Raw genomic sequence first — 16,027 nt, 5'->3', positions numbered from 1 at the left:
AAATAAATCTTAAAAAAAAAAGAAAATTAAGTGCAAGAATGTTTGGCAACATGACCTAGCTCACAGGGAAAACCTCAAACTCTGTTTTTAATTTACAGTCTGCAGTGTAATTTCAGAGAACTCCAGAGGGATTCAGAACTCCCAGAATACGTGCTGAAATCCTTCTCAGCTTCCTTGTGCTAATTGAATGTTCTACTTGTACTCCAGGCTATTCAAGAATATGAGTGATTGTGTGCGTGTTTGTATGTGTGTTTTGCTGCAGGGGTGGGGGTCATGGGAGATAGTAGTAGTAGTAATGGATGAGCAACAGAAGCAAAGATGCAGAGCTGGGAATAAACCATGATTACTGATCCTAGATGCACAGTAGATTTTAGAGCTTAAAGCAGATTACACAAATTCTTAACCTTTGGGCCAAACCTGGCCTACCCACATATTTAAAACCAAACAAAGAAAACAAAATGAATTATATAAAAAAACTGAGTAAGAATGCATTTAGATAGGTTTTACATGTTACAGTTTGTCACTGTCCCCACATTCTTCTTTTCATTTCACCTGGCCAATTTGCACATTTATGTGAAACCTGCAACAAGACACAGGTTTCAACTTTTGGCTTAAAGGGACCTTACAGAGTCTCTTATTTAAAATGAGACCTAAGTAGGTTAAGTGCTTGGCTTATAGAAACATAGCTAGATTGTGGTAGTCATGACTTCTGATCAAGTGGGGGAGAATTATTAAGCCATCCCACAGGCAGATGAGGCCAAATTATGTAAGGTTTGGATATGTTCTTTTCTTTTCCTTTTTTTTTTTTTAAAGATTTTTATTTATTTATTTGAGAAAGAGAGAGAGAGGGAGCTCAGGCGAACACAAGCAGGGGGGAGGGAGGGGCAGAGGGAGAAGGAGAAGGAGACTCCCTGCTGAGCAGGGAGCCAGATGATGCTGGCTAGATCCCAGGACCCTGGAATTACGATCTGAGCTGAAAGCAGATGCCCAAGGGACGACCCACCCAGGCGCCCTGGATATGTTCTTAAGTATTGCAAAAAGCCTGTGTTTTGGGATGGTGTTTTGGCAATGCAGTGCAGGCTCAAGGCAGATGATGACAGGATACATACGCATACAGTAGGAAGATAGCTAGACATATTCCTATTAAATAGTATAAGATAGTGAGTAGTCATGGTGGTGCACTACGAATGAGTTACAGGTGTATAGAGAAATTGATCCTCATAACTCTAGGGAAAACTGGGTGGACCTGAGCCTGGAAGATTCCTGGAGCTGGTTAACACTGTGATGACAACCTTATTTGATTGTCAGGTATTATACAAATATTGCATTGCATAACAATAACTACCATTGTTATTCTTATTTTTTTCACATTTAACATCTCAGCAATTGCATTGCACATTGCATCGGATGGCTTCTTATGGTGACAGGTAGCCAGACAATAGTTGTGACTCAGTTGTTTTTTCAAGTGCATGCATGAACTTGGTCATAGCTGATCAACACTTCTATTGACTTAGGGGTATTGTTTGTATACTTACTATGTTTAACTGCCACTTAAAATGTCTTTAAAAAGATGATGCTTTATTTGACATAACAAAAAGTTACTAGGTATGGAAATAGAACAATGGGTGTAAAGTTGCATCAGTAGGGCAAATATGGCTTATTGGAGTAATGACCAAAAATCCATGTTTTCTCATAAAACAACCAAATAATCTACAGTTCCTTAAGCAAGTAGATAGCCTTGAGTAGATAAAACAAAAAGGTAGCTTATTCCAGTTTAAGGTTGGATAAGTTACCAAATCCCTCAGAATATAAGAAAGAAATTTATGAGGATGAGATAGCAGGTTTTGAGACACAAGTACTTTTGTTAAGACGTCAAACATCACTTTGTCAGAAACATCCTGCTGTTTTTGAATAGAAGCTGTTGCATTTTCATGGGTGGCTGAGAAAATGAAACTATGAGTTTAGTCAAGTAGGAAATGGTGAAAAACCTTGATATTCTTGACAACCATCAAAATCGATCTGTTGGAGTTAAAGTCAATAAAAGGCATAGATTATATTATATTGTTTATCTGTATGTTATCATGTGGGAAAAAGTTTGGGAAGCACTGAAATAGATAATAAATGCAACAGGAGCTTTCAGAAAGATTTTTAGGATGGGTCCAAGATCAAAAGATGGGAAGTTATAGCCAATAACAACTTGAAAAATGTCCAAACTCATTCATCATCAATTAAAATAAAATGAGATACCCTGACATCCACTAAGTTCTAGGATTCTTCTCTGATAGGCTCCTCTCTCAAGCTCCTCACTTACCTCCTTTTTTTTAATCCCCTCCTTTTCATCCTGTCCCACTTCTCAAACCCGCCTCATACTCTTCTCTCATGAAGAGAGGTGTAATAATGATTTTCTGTTGCCTGTCCTCCTGCTGACTCGGATGTCCTTGGGGCTCAATCTCCAACCTAAGTGGTTCATCAATGGTGTGGCATTTCTCTGAATAGACAGTTCAGAGGAATTGTGGCAACTGCTGTTGCAACAATACGTTTTAGCTTCCTCCAATCCCCAGCTTATCTTCTGAGTACCCTTCCCTGGCTTGTCAACATCGTCACTGCTCCTGCCTCCTTCCTGCTTTGAAAAGAATTTTGGATCTGCTGCGGGAAATCTAGGTTGAAGTCCCATTCTGCCACTTGTGCAACCTTGGGAAACAATTTACACTCTCCAAGCCATAGCTACCATTGTTTGTAATGTGGCGACATCCCTATCTCACCTGCTCACTTGACTGTGGTAAGGATCCAACAAATATATGAAAAATGCCAAAGTTTCTATTAAGAGTAAAGCCTGAATCAAATCTGAATATCTATCACTGCTTCATTGCTAACATAACATCCCACTTAGTTAACATAGTTAAACAGTTCATTAACAAATTAAAGTTGCATTACCATATACATTTTTTTAAATTTCTGGAGGTAAAACTTCACATTTTTATTTGGTTTTTCGAATTTGAGGCAAGTGTATCAATTACCTGGCTATTCCTTTTAATTTGATTATTTGAAGTTTTGGCAGGTATAGCAATTAGCTGTTGCTATGTAAAAACAAACTAACAACCCCCTCCCCAACACACACAAATTCCCAAAGTCGTACTACAAGCAAACATTTATTTACCTTACAATTCTCAAGGGTTAGCAATGTGTTGGCCAGTCTAGTCTGGGCTCAGCTGAGGTGGTTCTGCTGTGCTCCAGGTGTCTTTTACTGTGTTTCTGGGACCAGCAGGCTAGCCCGAGCGCATTCTTCTCAAGGCAATGGTAGAAGTGCAAGACAGCAAGCAGAAACACAAGCTTGTTAAGGCCTAGATTTGGAACAGGCACACCATTATTTCTGCCCTATTTTATTGACCAGAACAAGTTACATGGCTGAACTCAGTGTCAAGGAGTGGGGAAATACACTGTTGATTCTCATTATTTGTGGTAGTTATGGTCTATAAAGTCACCATGAATACTGCATTACTCAATACAGAACCATGGTCCCCAGGGGAAATACAGGTTAGTTTCCTGTGACCCTATGATCACATTTTCATTAACGGATCAATACATAACCTTGTGTAATGTGTTTCTATTTAGAGACACCTCACTTAATATATACTGTTGAATCATTAACATTAAACTTCTGGCCAACAATACCATAACTCATGCTTGAAGGAACTTATCTGACACATGTATTTTCTGTGTAAGGCACACCACAGCCTTCTTGTGTTTGGGAACACTGGACAGAACATCTGCATAATGCTTGGGGCCATATGTACTCTGAAATCATCAAAAAAAGTGGAAAAATGCAAAAAAAAAAAGCAGCATTAAAAATTGCAGAGGACATTTGTTTCTAGTGTGAGACCTAAAACAAAAAAGGAAGAATATTGCCTGCTCAACCTTAGCTGGGAACTCAAGTTTTTTGCCACTGTGAATGTCTGCAAATGACTGTGGAAGTGACATGAGTATTAATTTAGGGGTTACAAATAATGTCAGCAAGTAGGCAAATTCAAAATGCAGAACACATGAAAAACAAGGATCAACACTGCTTTGCCCCTTAGTGGGAAAAAACTTCAAAGTTATAAGACGAAAGAGGTAGGTGAAAGGAGGGTTAAAAAAAATTGGGGCCAATAATGCAGACTCTTGAGCTCTATCTCAGACTTCCTGAGTCAAAATCTGCATTTCAGATTCCCCAGATGTTTGTATATTCAAGTTTGAAAAATACTGTCTTCAATATGATGACAGCTACATTCATGCCAGAGTGTGGAAGTTAAACCCTACAAAGATTGGGGGTCTACTATATAATATTTTTATGAGTCTGAAAGTTTGGGGGCATACTGGGATAGCCTCTCTAAGGTGAAGAATAACTTACTTCATCTTGCAATTCCTATTAATAGAGAAGAGGCAGAGGTCTTGGGCCTCTTTGGCTTTTTGACAGCAGCATATGCCCCACTTGAAAATATAGCTGCAACACATTTATTGGGCAACATGGATGGCTGCCAGTTTGAGTGGGTCCCTGAGCAAGACAGTGCTTTGCAGCAAAGTCCATGCTGAATTCAAGCTGCTTGCTGTTTGGCCCTATGTCTCAGCAGATCCAATGGTACTAGAGAAGTCCACAGTCAGTAAGGATGCTATGTGGAGTCTTAGGTAATCCTAACAAGGGAATCACAGTGCAGAACCTCAGGGTTCTGGAGCAAGGCCATTCACTGACAGCCTGTTATTTGAAAAGCAGCCCCTGGCATGCCACTGAAAACCTGGCCGTACAACTAAGTATTATGCACTGTGGCTGCTTATCACAAGCTGGACATTTTAGATCTACCAAGTCACTTTTGGGTAGGTATAACAGCAATCTATCAGATAGATAAGGAGAAAAAGGGGTCAAAGGATTGGAAATTCCTCAGAGGTCAAAGAACAGTGGCCAGAAGAACATGAATGGGAGAGCTGGAAGTTCCTCAAGAAAGGCAAACTCAGCATAATAAAATTATCTTTTTCTCACTTCTAAATGCTCCTCTCCCAGAATGCCCTCTACTGGGTGCACAGTAGGAATATGCACTGGATCCCAGGTCAAATCTCTGGAGTTATCATTGACAATTCCTGCTCATCAAAGGTATACCTCCCTAAAACAGTTTCTCTTTAATCTGTGCCTACCTCTCCATCTCCATGGTTATTGCCTTAATTTTCTCATCATTTCACTCTTACAAATAATCCTACATTATTGACAAATTATGTTTCAGCATATCTGATGACTCTATTCATTCCTCAAGTATTTATGGAGCATCTACTATGTATCAGACACTGGGCTAGGCTTTAGGGAACAATGTGAAGAATTTAAAACGACACTCCTGCAGGCCTAATGGGATTTATAGTCTCGTGGAGGAGAGAGATGAAACAGTCAACAAAACAAAGACACAACACACAGAATGGGAGAAGATATTTGCAAATGACACTACAGATAAAGGGCTGGTATCCAAGATCTATAAAGAACTTCCCAAACTTAACACCCCAAAAACAAATAATCAGGTCAAAAAATGGGCAGAAGACATGAACAGACATTTCTCAAAAGAAGACATACAAATGGCTAACAGACACATGAAAAAATGTTCAACATCATTAGCCATCAGGGAAATTCAAGTCAAAACCACATTGAGATACCACCTTATACCAGTTAGAATGGCAAAAATTGACAAGGCAAGAAACAACAAATGTTGGAGAGGTTGTGGAGAAAGGGGAACCCTCTTACACTGTTGGTGGGAATGCAAGTTGGTACAGCCACTTTGGAAAACAGTGTGGATGTGCCTCAGAAAATTAAAAATAGAGCTACCCTATGACCCAGCAATTGCACTCCTGGGTATTTACCCCAAAGATACAGATGTAGTGAAAAGAAGAGCCATATGCACCCTAATGTTCATAGCGGCAATGTCCGCAATAACCAAACTGTGGAAAGAGCCGAGATGCCCTTCAACAGACGAATGGATAAAGAAGATGTGGTCCATATATACAGTGGAATATTACTCAGCCATCAGAAAGGATGAATACCCAACTTTTACATCAACATGGATGGGACTGGAGGAGATTATGCTAAGTGAAATAAGTCAAGCGGAGAAAGTCAATTATCATATGGTTTCACTTATTTGTGGAACATAAGGAATAGCGTGGAGGACATTAGGTGACGGAAGGGAAAAATGAAGGGAGGGAAATCGGAGGGGGAGACTAACCACAAGAGACTACGGCCTCTGAGAAACAAACGGGGTTTTAGAGGGGAGAGGGGCGGGGGGATGGGTTAGCCCGGTAATGGGTATTAAGGAGGGCACGTACTGCATGGAGCACTGGGTATTATATGAAAACAATGAATCGTGGATCACTACATCAAAAACTAATGATGTATTGTATGGTGACTAACATAGCATGATAAAATAAAATAAAATTAAAAAAAAAAAGAAAGAAAATCCTGCATAAAATCCTACCGTGGTTCCCTGCTGTTTTCAGAATGAAGCCCGTTTGTCTGGATGGGCTTGTCCCTTCTTACCCCTGCAGCATCACCTCTAACCTCAGCCCTTCAATCTGTCGGGCTCTACAGCCACAATGCACACTTTCCCTTCTGCAGAGCATCTTCCTCTCTGCCTGGCTAATGTCTACCATGTCTTAAGGGTTCACTCCAGCTGTACACCTTCTGCTGGAAGCTTCTGGACACACCCTCCCCCTTTAGCTGCACATCTCTGCAGTTCTACACCTTATGCTACCACTATCACATATGTATCATACTTCATTGTGATTTTTCATTTTTCTGTCCACCTCTTCTACTCTATTGTGAGTGCAGAGTCTGATTCATAATCGCTGCTTGACATTTTTTTTCAGACGTAACTGAATAGGTATATAGAGGGCACCCTTCCCCCCTCCCCCCCTCCCTCCCACCCACTCTGCAACATCAGAAAAGGCCAACATATCACCTCTGTACCGTGACAAATGAACTTTTGGGACACGATTCCTGGGCATCCCTGGCTTTCAGTACTCCTGATGTGTGGGTGGCAATTCCGTCTCGCCTCTCGGGCTCCCCCTAGCGCCTCCAGATGAAGCTGCAGGAATGGCAGGGCGCGGGCGAACATGCGGTCCCAGGCCCGTGCATGGCGCATGCGTAGCGCGCGAGCGCCTGGCTCGGATAGGAACAGTCCAAGTGAGAGGGGAGCTGGCTGTGGATTCAGATTCTTTTTCTTTGTGCAGTAGGGATGTGGCTTCTCTTCTCCTCTTCGGTTGTATCTTAATTTGTAAGACTTGAGTGTGGCTCTGGAGAGAGCAAGAAAGGCAGTAGAGTGTTGTCAAGCTCTTCTTCGTTCTTCAGCCCCCCACCCGGGCTGGGGGCAGAGGGTTAGACGGTCCCAGGTCAAGAAGAGCGGGGGCGGAAGCGGCGGCGGCTGTGACGGCGGCGGCTGTCAGACCTGGAGAGGGGCCGTGCGGAGCGGCGATGGAGGGTCAGCGCTGGCTCCCGCTGGAGGCCAATCCCGAGGTGAACGCGGCTGGGATCTCGGGCTGCGGCCGCGGGCAGGGGTCGAGGGAAGCGGGCTGCCGCGGCTAGTTCAGAGCATTTGTTTCTATAAATTGTGTTCTCTGTTTGTTTTCAGGTCACTAACCAGGTGAGTGAGGTGTCTGTCGCTCGGGACCCCGGAGCCCTCCCTGCCCGCCTGCATCTCTACGCTTACTGGGAATCCGGAATTAGATTCAGTGAGGGCCCCTCTTGCTCTGCTTCAGACGGGTGTGCCCCCTTTACGGCCGTGTGCCTCCCACCTGGCTTCTGGAGATGCTCCCAGCTGTCTCAGTCCCTCCTCTGGTCCCATTGCCGTGTCATCACGTTTCCTGGGGTCCCCAGGTCTGAGGCTTGTGGCACGTTGACCCTGTGTTCCCATACCTCTTCCCTCTTCGTTTTGCCTCCTGCTAGTGCCGATTCCATAATTTCCCAACCCTTGTACCTTCTGGGTGACTAATTTGTCAACACTACCTGACTCCAAGCTTTGTAAACTCGCCCACTCAGTCCTTGTAATTTCATCCACCGCCTGCACTATGAAATCATCTTCCAATCGTCTTCTCTTGCTCCATCAAGTCACTTCTCTTCCCCGCCACGCCCCCTTTCTCTTCCAGTCCCTAAAACTGGAATTCAGTTTCGCCTTGATACCGTAGAAAGCGCAGTAATAGGGACCCACGCCATTCTTCGCCCACCTACAAACAAAGTTCCTCTGGGTATGGAAGGTTCACAGTTTGGGGAGGGAAAAGGGAACATCTCCCGCCCCTCGATTAACAGAACAGTAAGTGCTACCAGGTATAAACCTTTGATTTGCTCAGGTGTGTTTTGTCCTGACCTGTTTTTCATTCTCAACAGCTCATTGACTTTTTACTGCTCTCCTACTTTATCATAATGATATGCTCCCCCCCGCCCCCCATAATCTTCCTTTTCATCACCAAGGAATAATGATTCATCACGTACTTAATTTTTTGTTTTCAACGCTTGTAGAAAATTCTTTATATACAGAAAGTAGATAGAAATGCTTTATCTTAATGTGGACAGCAAATCCTAAATCTTATGCAGTTTATTTTATGTTTTCAGAATGACTCCAAACTCTTCTCTTTAGTAACCTAGAAATGTAAAAAACTGAAAACCAGCATACATCTTTCTATGTTACTCTTTAGGTGGCATTCCCTGTCCATTATCATGTCCATTTTCTTTTGTTTTCCCCCTTTGAAATTTGCCGTTAATTTTGTTCCTTAAAACACTTTGACACTTTTGTAAAAAGAGGAAAAAAAAATCTTTGGGCCGAAAAATCAGTATTTGCAACTTCTGACTTAGTGCCATAGTGAAAGAGGTATTTTTCTCTCAGACTTAATCCAAAATGATTTTTACACCTTTTGTGAAAAATCAGTTTACTATATATGTAGACTCTGTTCTTTTCCATTTATCTATGTGCCTGTTCTTTTCCCAGTTCCACACTGTCTTGATTACTGTAGTTTTGTAGTAAATCTTGAAATCGAATGGGATGGATCTTCCCACTTTGTTCTTTTTTAAAATTGTTTTAGGTTATTTTATAGCTCCTTTGCCTTAGCATACAAATTTTAGAATCAACTCATCAAGTTCTACAAAAAAATCATGATTTTGATGATGAATGTGTGTCTAAGTATATAGATTTAATTTGGGGAAATTAACATCTTAAAAATATTGAGTCTTGTAATCCATTAAGATGGTATATCTCATCATTCACTTGGGTCTTCTTTGATTTCATTCAACAGTGTTTTGTAGTTTTAGCATTTAGGTCTTGCACATATGTTAGATTTATACCTAAATATTTAATGATTTTTGGTACTATTGTAAATGATACTGTTTGAAAATTCAATTTCTAATTGTCCATTGCTATGTGTAGAAATGCAGTTGATTTTTATATGTTGACTTGTATCCTACTACCTTGTTAAATTCACTTACTCTGGTGGCTTTTTTGTTGATGTTTTGGGACTTTCTATATAGACCATAATTTTCTCTGTGAATAGACTGTTTTTTATTTGTTCCTTTTCAGTCTGTGTGCTTTTTATTTCTTATTGCACTGGTTGGGACCTTCAATACAAAGTTGAATAGAATGGAGAGAGAGGACGTCCTTGTCTTGTACCAGACCTTGGGTGGAAAACATTGGATTTTTTATCATTAGGTATATTAATCGTAGGGTGTCAGTAAATTTCCTCTGATAAAGAAGTTTCCTCTTTTTCCTAGTTTGCTGAGAGTTTTTATCATGAATCAGTGTTCAATTTTCTCAAATGACTTTTCTGCATCCCTTGAGGTGATTATTTAAGGAAGAAATAATACCAATTCTGTGTAAACATAGAAGAGGAGGGACACTTACCAATTCATTTTAATGGCCAGCATTACCAGACAAGCCATAATATGAATAACTGCAAACCAGTATCCCTCATGGGATCTAAAAATCTTCAACAAAATGTAGCAAAAAGGATGTAGCAATGTGTAAAAAGGATAATAATTCATGACTAAGAGCAGTTTATGCAGGTTATTGGAAAGCTAGTTCATCATTCAAAAGTCAATCAGTATAATTAACCATATAACAGACTAATGAACAAAACTATTTTTTAGATGATATTGTTATTTGTTAATAAGATATAAACTTACTTAACTGTGATGTGACCCAGCTGCTATTGGACTTTCCCTAGGTAATCTTAATAAACTATAAAACGCCTTCACTAAAAGAAACCACAAAAAAACAAAAAAGTGTACTTTTTCACATTAATTAAATAATATTATTTATATAATATAATATAAATAATAATACCTTTTATAATGCCAGGTATCTGAGAAGGAGCTGGTTATTCTTTGGTGATTAAAATATTCATGGTTTTCTGCTTTTCACTTCAGTGGAAAGATAGACAATAAACAAGCAAACAATTAGCAATTGTTTTAAGTGCAATGAAAAAAATTAATAGGGTACTGTGATCGAGACCATCAGGAGAAACATAATAGGTTGGATGGTGACAGGAGGCCATTCTGAGGTGACATAAACAGGGAAAAGATGTTATTTAGTGTATGATTCTATACTATTTTTGGCTTGCTTTGGCATGGTTCAGTTTGTTTTAAAGAAGTAATATGCTTTTAGGGGAGAATGGGAAAAAATCTGAGTGTGATTAGTTTTAACCAAAATTTTTGTCGTTGTTTCTTTATTCTCTGTATATTAGTGACAAAACTGAGGGTAGAAAATGAATAGAAATTTAATAACTGACTTAGAATTTGGAGAATTAATAAATTAAACCAGATAAACCCCAACAGTATCTATCCCCACACTCTCTATTTCCCTATCTTAATGGAATCTTAGGCCTTTTACTTGTTACAGTTTGATAGTTGCATATGTTATTATTGTACTCTTAGTTTGAGCAAATACTGTTTTATGTTCTAATGATGCCTAGTTTGTAGAAGAATGATCAATCCATATTTACTATATGGAGATCATTATTAACTGTCAGATATTAAGTAGTAACCATGTGTCTCTGTAGATGTGGTAAGCAATGATTTTTCTTATTGATTAATATGCTGTCGATCCCTTCTAAGGATATTTTGTCATGTTGCAGGTAGGGCTTACCTGGAATAAAACCAGTTAAGTGATAGAAAAAATTATTCTCATTTAACTACTGTTCTCCTATTTCTGCATCTAGGAATTACTACTAGTATATGTTTATTAGTAGTAATATCAAGCAAGTACTAAATAAGTGTAATTTCTGTTAAAACCTAAATCATTAACAAATAAGTAATAAGACGGAGTTTATTGCTGCCCTGAGCAGGCCATTAAAGACTGGAGAAAGTGGCTTTAGAACAAATTTGAAAGGAAAGTGAATTTTATTTTTCTATTTTCTTCAATTTATAAAATCAGAGTCTTTGTTATTTGACTGTTACCTAAAGAAGGAGGAGGAATTCATTATAAATTAGGGGCAAAGGGTAACAGATTTAAAATAAAGAAATCTAGTTTTTGTGCAAAACCTGGAAAGAATAGGTAGTTATAGACCCTTTGAGAATGCAAAGAGTTCTTTGTAAAGTTGGAGAACAAGGTACAAAAAAAGAGACTTCAGACAATGAAAAAAACGAGGCTAGAAAAGTAAATAGGGATGAGAGCATCCTGGAGCTCTGCATGTGGGTTTTGGCAGTGTGAGCTTGACAAATCATGTAAACTCTCAGACTCCGTTTTCTCACTGGTAAAAGGCTATATTAAAACCTACCTTGCCAGTTGCAATAAAGGTGAAGTACATTAAACCTTTTAGCATGGTTTCTGATACATGATACTTTTAAAAAATATTTATAAATAATTTTAAATTATTTGGTGGAAAATTTTATCATTGGACCATAGAATAAAAAAGATAAGTGGCCTAAGGATCTTTTATGGGCACATATTCTTTTTTTTTTTTTTTTTTAAGATTTTATTTATTTGAGAGACAGAGCATGCATGAGCAGGGGGAGGGGCAGAGTGAGGGAGACAAGCAGACTCCCTGTTAGCAGGGAGCCCAACACAGGGCTCCATCCCAGGACCCTGAGATCATGACCCAAGCTAAAGTCAGACACTTAACCTGCTGAGCCACCCAGGGGCCCCTAAAGGCACATACTCTAATTTACTCATTTTTCTTGACAAAATTTTAGTGGCATTGTGAAAATTTAGTGAGCTAATCAATCAGAATTTTTTATTTTATTATCCAATGTTTAGAAAAGCCAAGAGACTGGTATTAGAGGTTATAAATCCATTATCCTGCTTGATGCAAACTGGTTGATTCTAACTGTGTAGAGATGGCTTTGCAAATGCATATATAGAATACTCTGTGGGTAGTCTGGAGAGTTTTTTTGGAATAGTTTTAAGATTGTTATTTTGAGTTTTCCTCCAGTTTTGTAAATTTAGCCAAAATACATATATGTGTCAGTTCTATAGTTTTTTGTAACTTACAAACTATATATACCTATTGTAAAAATAACACATTTTTTTTAAACTGGAAAATAAAAAAGTTGAGTTCACACCACCCAAGCTAACTGCAGTCAATATTTTAGAAAATTTCCATCCAATCTTTCTCTGTTTGCATAGGATAATTTTAAACACAGGTTTTGTTTTTGTTTTCATGATCAACATAGGATGGCTTCATGATATTAAAAAAAAAAATGAGAGGTAAAAGTTGAAAGCCTTCTTCCTCACCCTTTCTCCACTTTTCTCCACTTCCCAGAGGTAGTTACTATTAATAGCTGCTTTTGTTCTTTTTATTCATATGATAACTTCCTGTGTGAATCTTACAGAAATCTGGTCAGAGGATGCAACTAATGTACTTAAGAGATATTGATTGAATTTTTTATATCAATCTCATTTGATTAGCAATATGAGTAAAAAGTTAAAAAGTGTGATTCCAGTTAAAATTTAGCCATTTTTATGTTAATTTAGTCATTCATTCCTCAGTTTGTTACTTACCAGTCTCACTACAGTTGCTGCCTTGGATCTTGGTACTTTTTGTACTTAATAACTTTGGCTGCCATGGAGTCGTTTGACAACAAAGGCCCTCTACTTCACAGTAATTGGCCAGTTTTGTCCAGAGTGTCACTAAAATGTTTAACTGTTACTTGCTGTTTGCGGCACAGATGTGAAATTACTCTGTTATGTGTACCATCTTGTTTTATAATTTTATGACAGTTTGACTTTTGGGGGTATATAAAATTAACAAATAAATTTAAATCGTCTTATCAGGGTTCATGATACTTTTACTTTTAGAGCTCTCAATCCTGGGCAGGTAGTATTCTTCTATCCAGGTACTAACCAGGCCCAGCCCTGCTTAGCTTCTGAGATCAGACAAGAGCTGGTTGTATTCAGGGTGGTATGGTCGTAGACTGAGCAGGTAGTATTCTGAGTTGATTAAATGAATGCCTGGTTCGGGCGCCTGGGTGGCTCAGTTGGTTAAATGAATGCCTGGTTTTAGATTAGGCAAATATATCTTTCCTGTCTATTTAACATGACACAAATAAAAATGAATATATTTTAAATACATGTCCATAGCTTAATGGACATACATAGACATACAGATGGCAAGATTATTTGTTAAAATAGGGATATAATCTTCAGTTCAACATAACTTGAGTGTCTTTGGTTTAGCCAGGTACAGTGCTAGGGGATGGGATTAAAAAAATGAATAAGACACAGTTCCTTCCCTTGATTTTGTCAATTTTAATTCTTTTTGGTTTCTAGATAAAACTAAATAAATTGGTTTAATGCTTTAAAAAAACCTGAATATTGAGAAGGGCATTAACTAAGAATTTTGGAGAAAGTGGAGAATGGAGAGAGTAGTTTGGAGTGAGTGGGAATCAGATGAAGAACAGGTATAATATAGAGGAGCCCATTGATTTCTGTGGCCCCAGACTGTTGGAGAGCATGTGACTTGATTAACTTAATAGGTGTTGAGCACATTCTGCCAAGAGTTTTTTAATTTAATATATTTCTTATTAAACATATCTAGGACCTTATTTTTGACCAACCATATTATCATTAGAGTTTCTTCACCAGGCAGAGAAGGAGTTTCTCTGTTCAATTAGGAAGGTCTTTTCTTATAGAACCTGACTATGAGATGAATGGCACTGTTTATGTAACATGGCATTGTTTCTGTTGGTTTTGCAAGATCTCAATTGATGGTCCAAGTACATGCAATCATTCTTCAGGAAGAAGTACCCAAGGCACTGTCTTATTTTCAAATTTTAGATAATGTTAGATCAATAGATACCTTATATTCTTTTTTCTTTCTTTCTTTCTTTTTTTTTTTTTTTAGAGAAAGAGAGCACATGCGAGAGAGGGGAGGAAGGGGCAGAGGGCAAGGGAGAGAGAGACTCCTAAGCAGGCTCCGTGCTCAGCTCAGAGCCCAACATGGGGCTCTGTCTCACAACCCTGAGATCATGACCTGAGCTGAAATCAAGAATTGGATGCTTAACTGAACTGAGCCACTCAGGCACCCCAATAACTTATATTCTTGAACTAAGATATAATGGTGCATTTTTTGGGGGGGAGGGGCAGAGGGAGAAGGAGAAAGAGAATCTTAAACAGTTTCCAGCCCAGCGGGGAACCCAACATGGGCTTCGATCTCACAACCCTGAGATCATGACCCAAGTTGAAATCAAGAGTCAGATGTTTAACCAGCTGAGCCACCCAGCTGCCCCATGATGCATTTTTAATATGATTTTTTCCCCCTCTGCTCCTTTTTTTCTTTAATCTAAACCTTATTTTGTGATGGTGTACTTTTATAAATTAACAGCTTCATTCAACACAAACATTTATTAAGACTTCATTGTGAAATTGACATCATTCTCATTTTTTCTCTCTGTAATAGATTAGGGTCTGACATTTTATTTTCCTATGAAATCTTAAGAGTTTAAAAACCCGCTAATCTTTTGTTACAGTTGTTTTGCCAAGTATGAAAGACAGTGAAGTTGAATACGTTTCACTGTGTACTAGAGGTCAGGAAGCCCATAGTTTACTTCTCATATCAAGCATTTTCTGGTGTACATATTATCACTGTACTTTCTTGGCTTTATGTACTTTTTGCTCATTGATATAATTTGTGATGTGTATTTCTCTTTAAACCTCAAATCTCATCTTCGGTAAGCAGGATAAACTGTGTTGACCATCTAATATAATTCTTTATTTGCTAGGACTTAAATATATCTTCTTAAAAATCGTGTACTGGAAATGAGTTTAACAAACTAACTTGTATGTGTTTGGTGAAGTCCTGGTTTATTATGTTCAACCCCAAAGTAATGGATTTTTAAAGGGATTTTGCTTAATATATTATAAAATTTTAATGTTTCTTGATTGGTATAATATATTGCTGTCTCTTCCCACCCTGTTCATGGAAAACCTGCTTTACTTCATTCTTACCAAACATCAGTAATAATTGTACCTTTCATTCCCTTTTGTTTATTAGATATGTAGTAATACATGTTCATTATTTCCCTGTTAACACTACAATTTTTGTTTGTTTCAACTTTGTTTTCAACTTTTTACCAGTTTCTCAAACAATTAGGTCTACATCCTAACTGGCAGTTTGTTGATGTATATGGAATGGATCCTGAACTCCTTAGCATGGTACCAAGACCAGTGTGTGCAGTGTTACTTCTCTTCCCTATTACAGAAAAGGTAACTAAGATAATAAGGTTTCTGGTAAATGTAATGTTTTCTTTCAATGTTGAATTAAAAACATACTCTTCTTTAAGAACAGATGACCCCCTTCTTGCATGAAATGAGGAAATCTAAAAGACAACTTAAAAAAAAACCCTAGTTTTATTAAAGAGATGATATTTAGATTTTGATGTATAGATTGACAATAAAGCCCTGAGTTAGACTTTTAAACTTGGCTAATTTTCTTCTTTTATAAAATATTTTTTGCCTCAGCGTGTTTCGATATCACATTTAATCACATTTTGTTGTATATGCTTTAGAAATGTTAAGGACTAGAATAATCTTAAGTCTGTCTTAGA

At 38.4% G+C, this 16,027-nt stretch overlaps 1 protein-coding gene across 3 annotated transcripts in view; it reads left to right on the top strand.

Annotated features, from left to right (window-relative positions):
• The first annotated feature begins 7,392 nt into the window (after positions 1–7,392).
• The window catches only part of UCHL3 (ubiquitin C-terminal hydrolase L3), a 43,295-nt gene continuing 34,660 nt past the window's right edge, over positions 7,393–16,027 (top strand). The window contains exons 1-3 of one of the 3 annotated variants that reach the window (XM_027589386.1): positions 7,393–7,516; positions 7,632–7,643; positions 15,558–15,686. In XM_027589386.1, coding sequence (XP_027445187.1) covers positions 7,475–7,516; positions 7,632–7,643; positions 15,558–15,686 — 183 coding nt within the window. In that variant the 5' untranslated portion in view covers positions 7,393–7,474. Of the gene's footprint in view, positions 7,517–7,631; positions 7,644–8,166; positions 8,324–15,557; positions 15,687–16,027 lie in introns of those variants that run through there. The other 2 variants (XM_027589385.1, XM_027589387.1) reach the window with 2 other exon arrangements.

Source organism: Zalophus californianus, chromosome 3 (genome assembly GCF_009762305.2).
Source record: "Zalophus californianus isolate mZalCal1 chromosome 3, mZalCal1.pri.v2, whole genome shotgun sequence".
Taxonomy (NCBI): domain Eukaryota; kingdom Metazoa; phylum Chordata; class Mammalia; order Carnivora; family Otariidae; genus Zalophus; species Zalophus californianus.
This window is presented reverse-complemented; position numbering and strand designations above follow the sequence as displayed.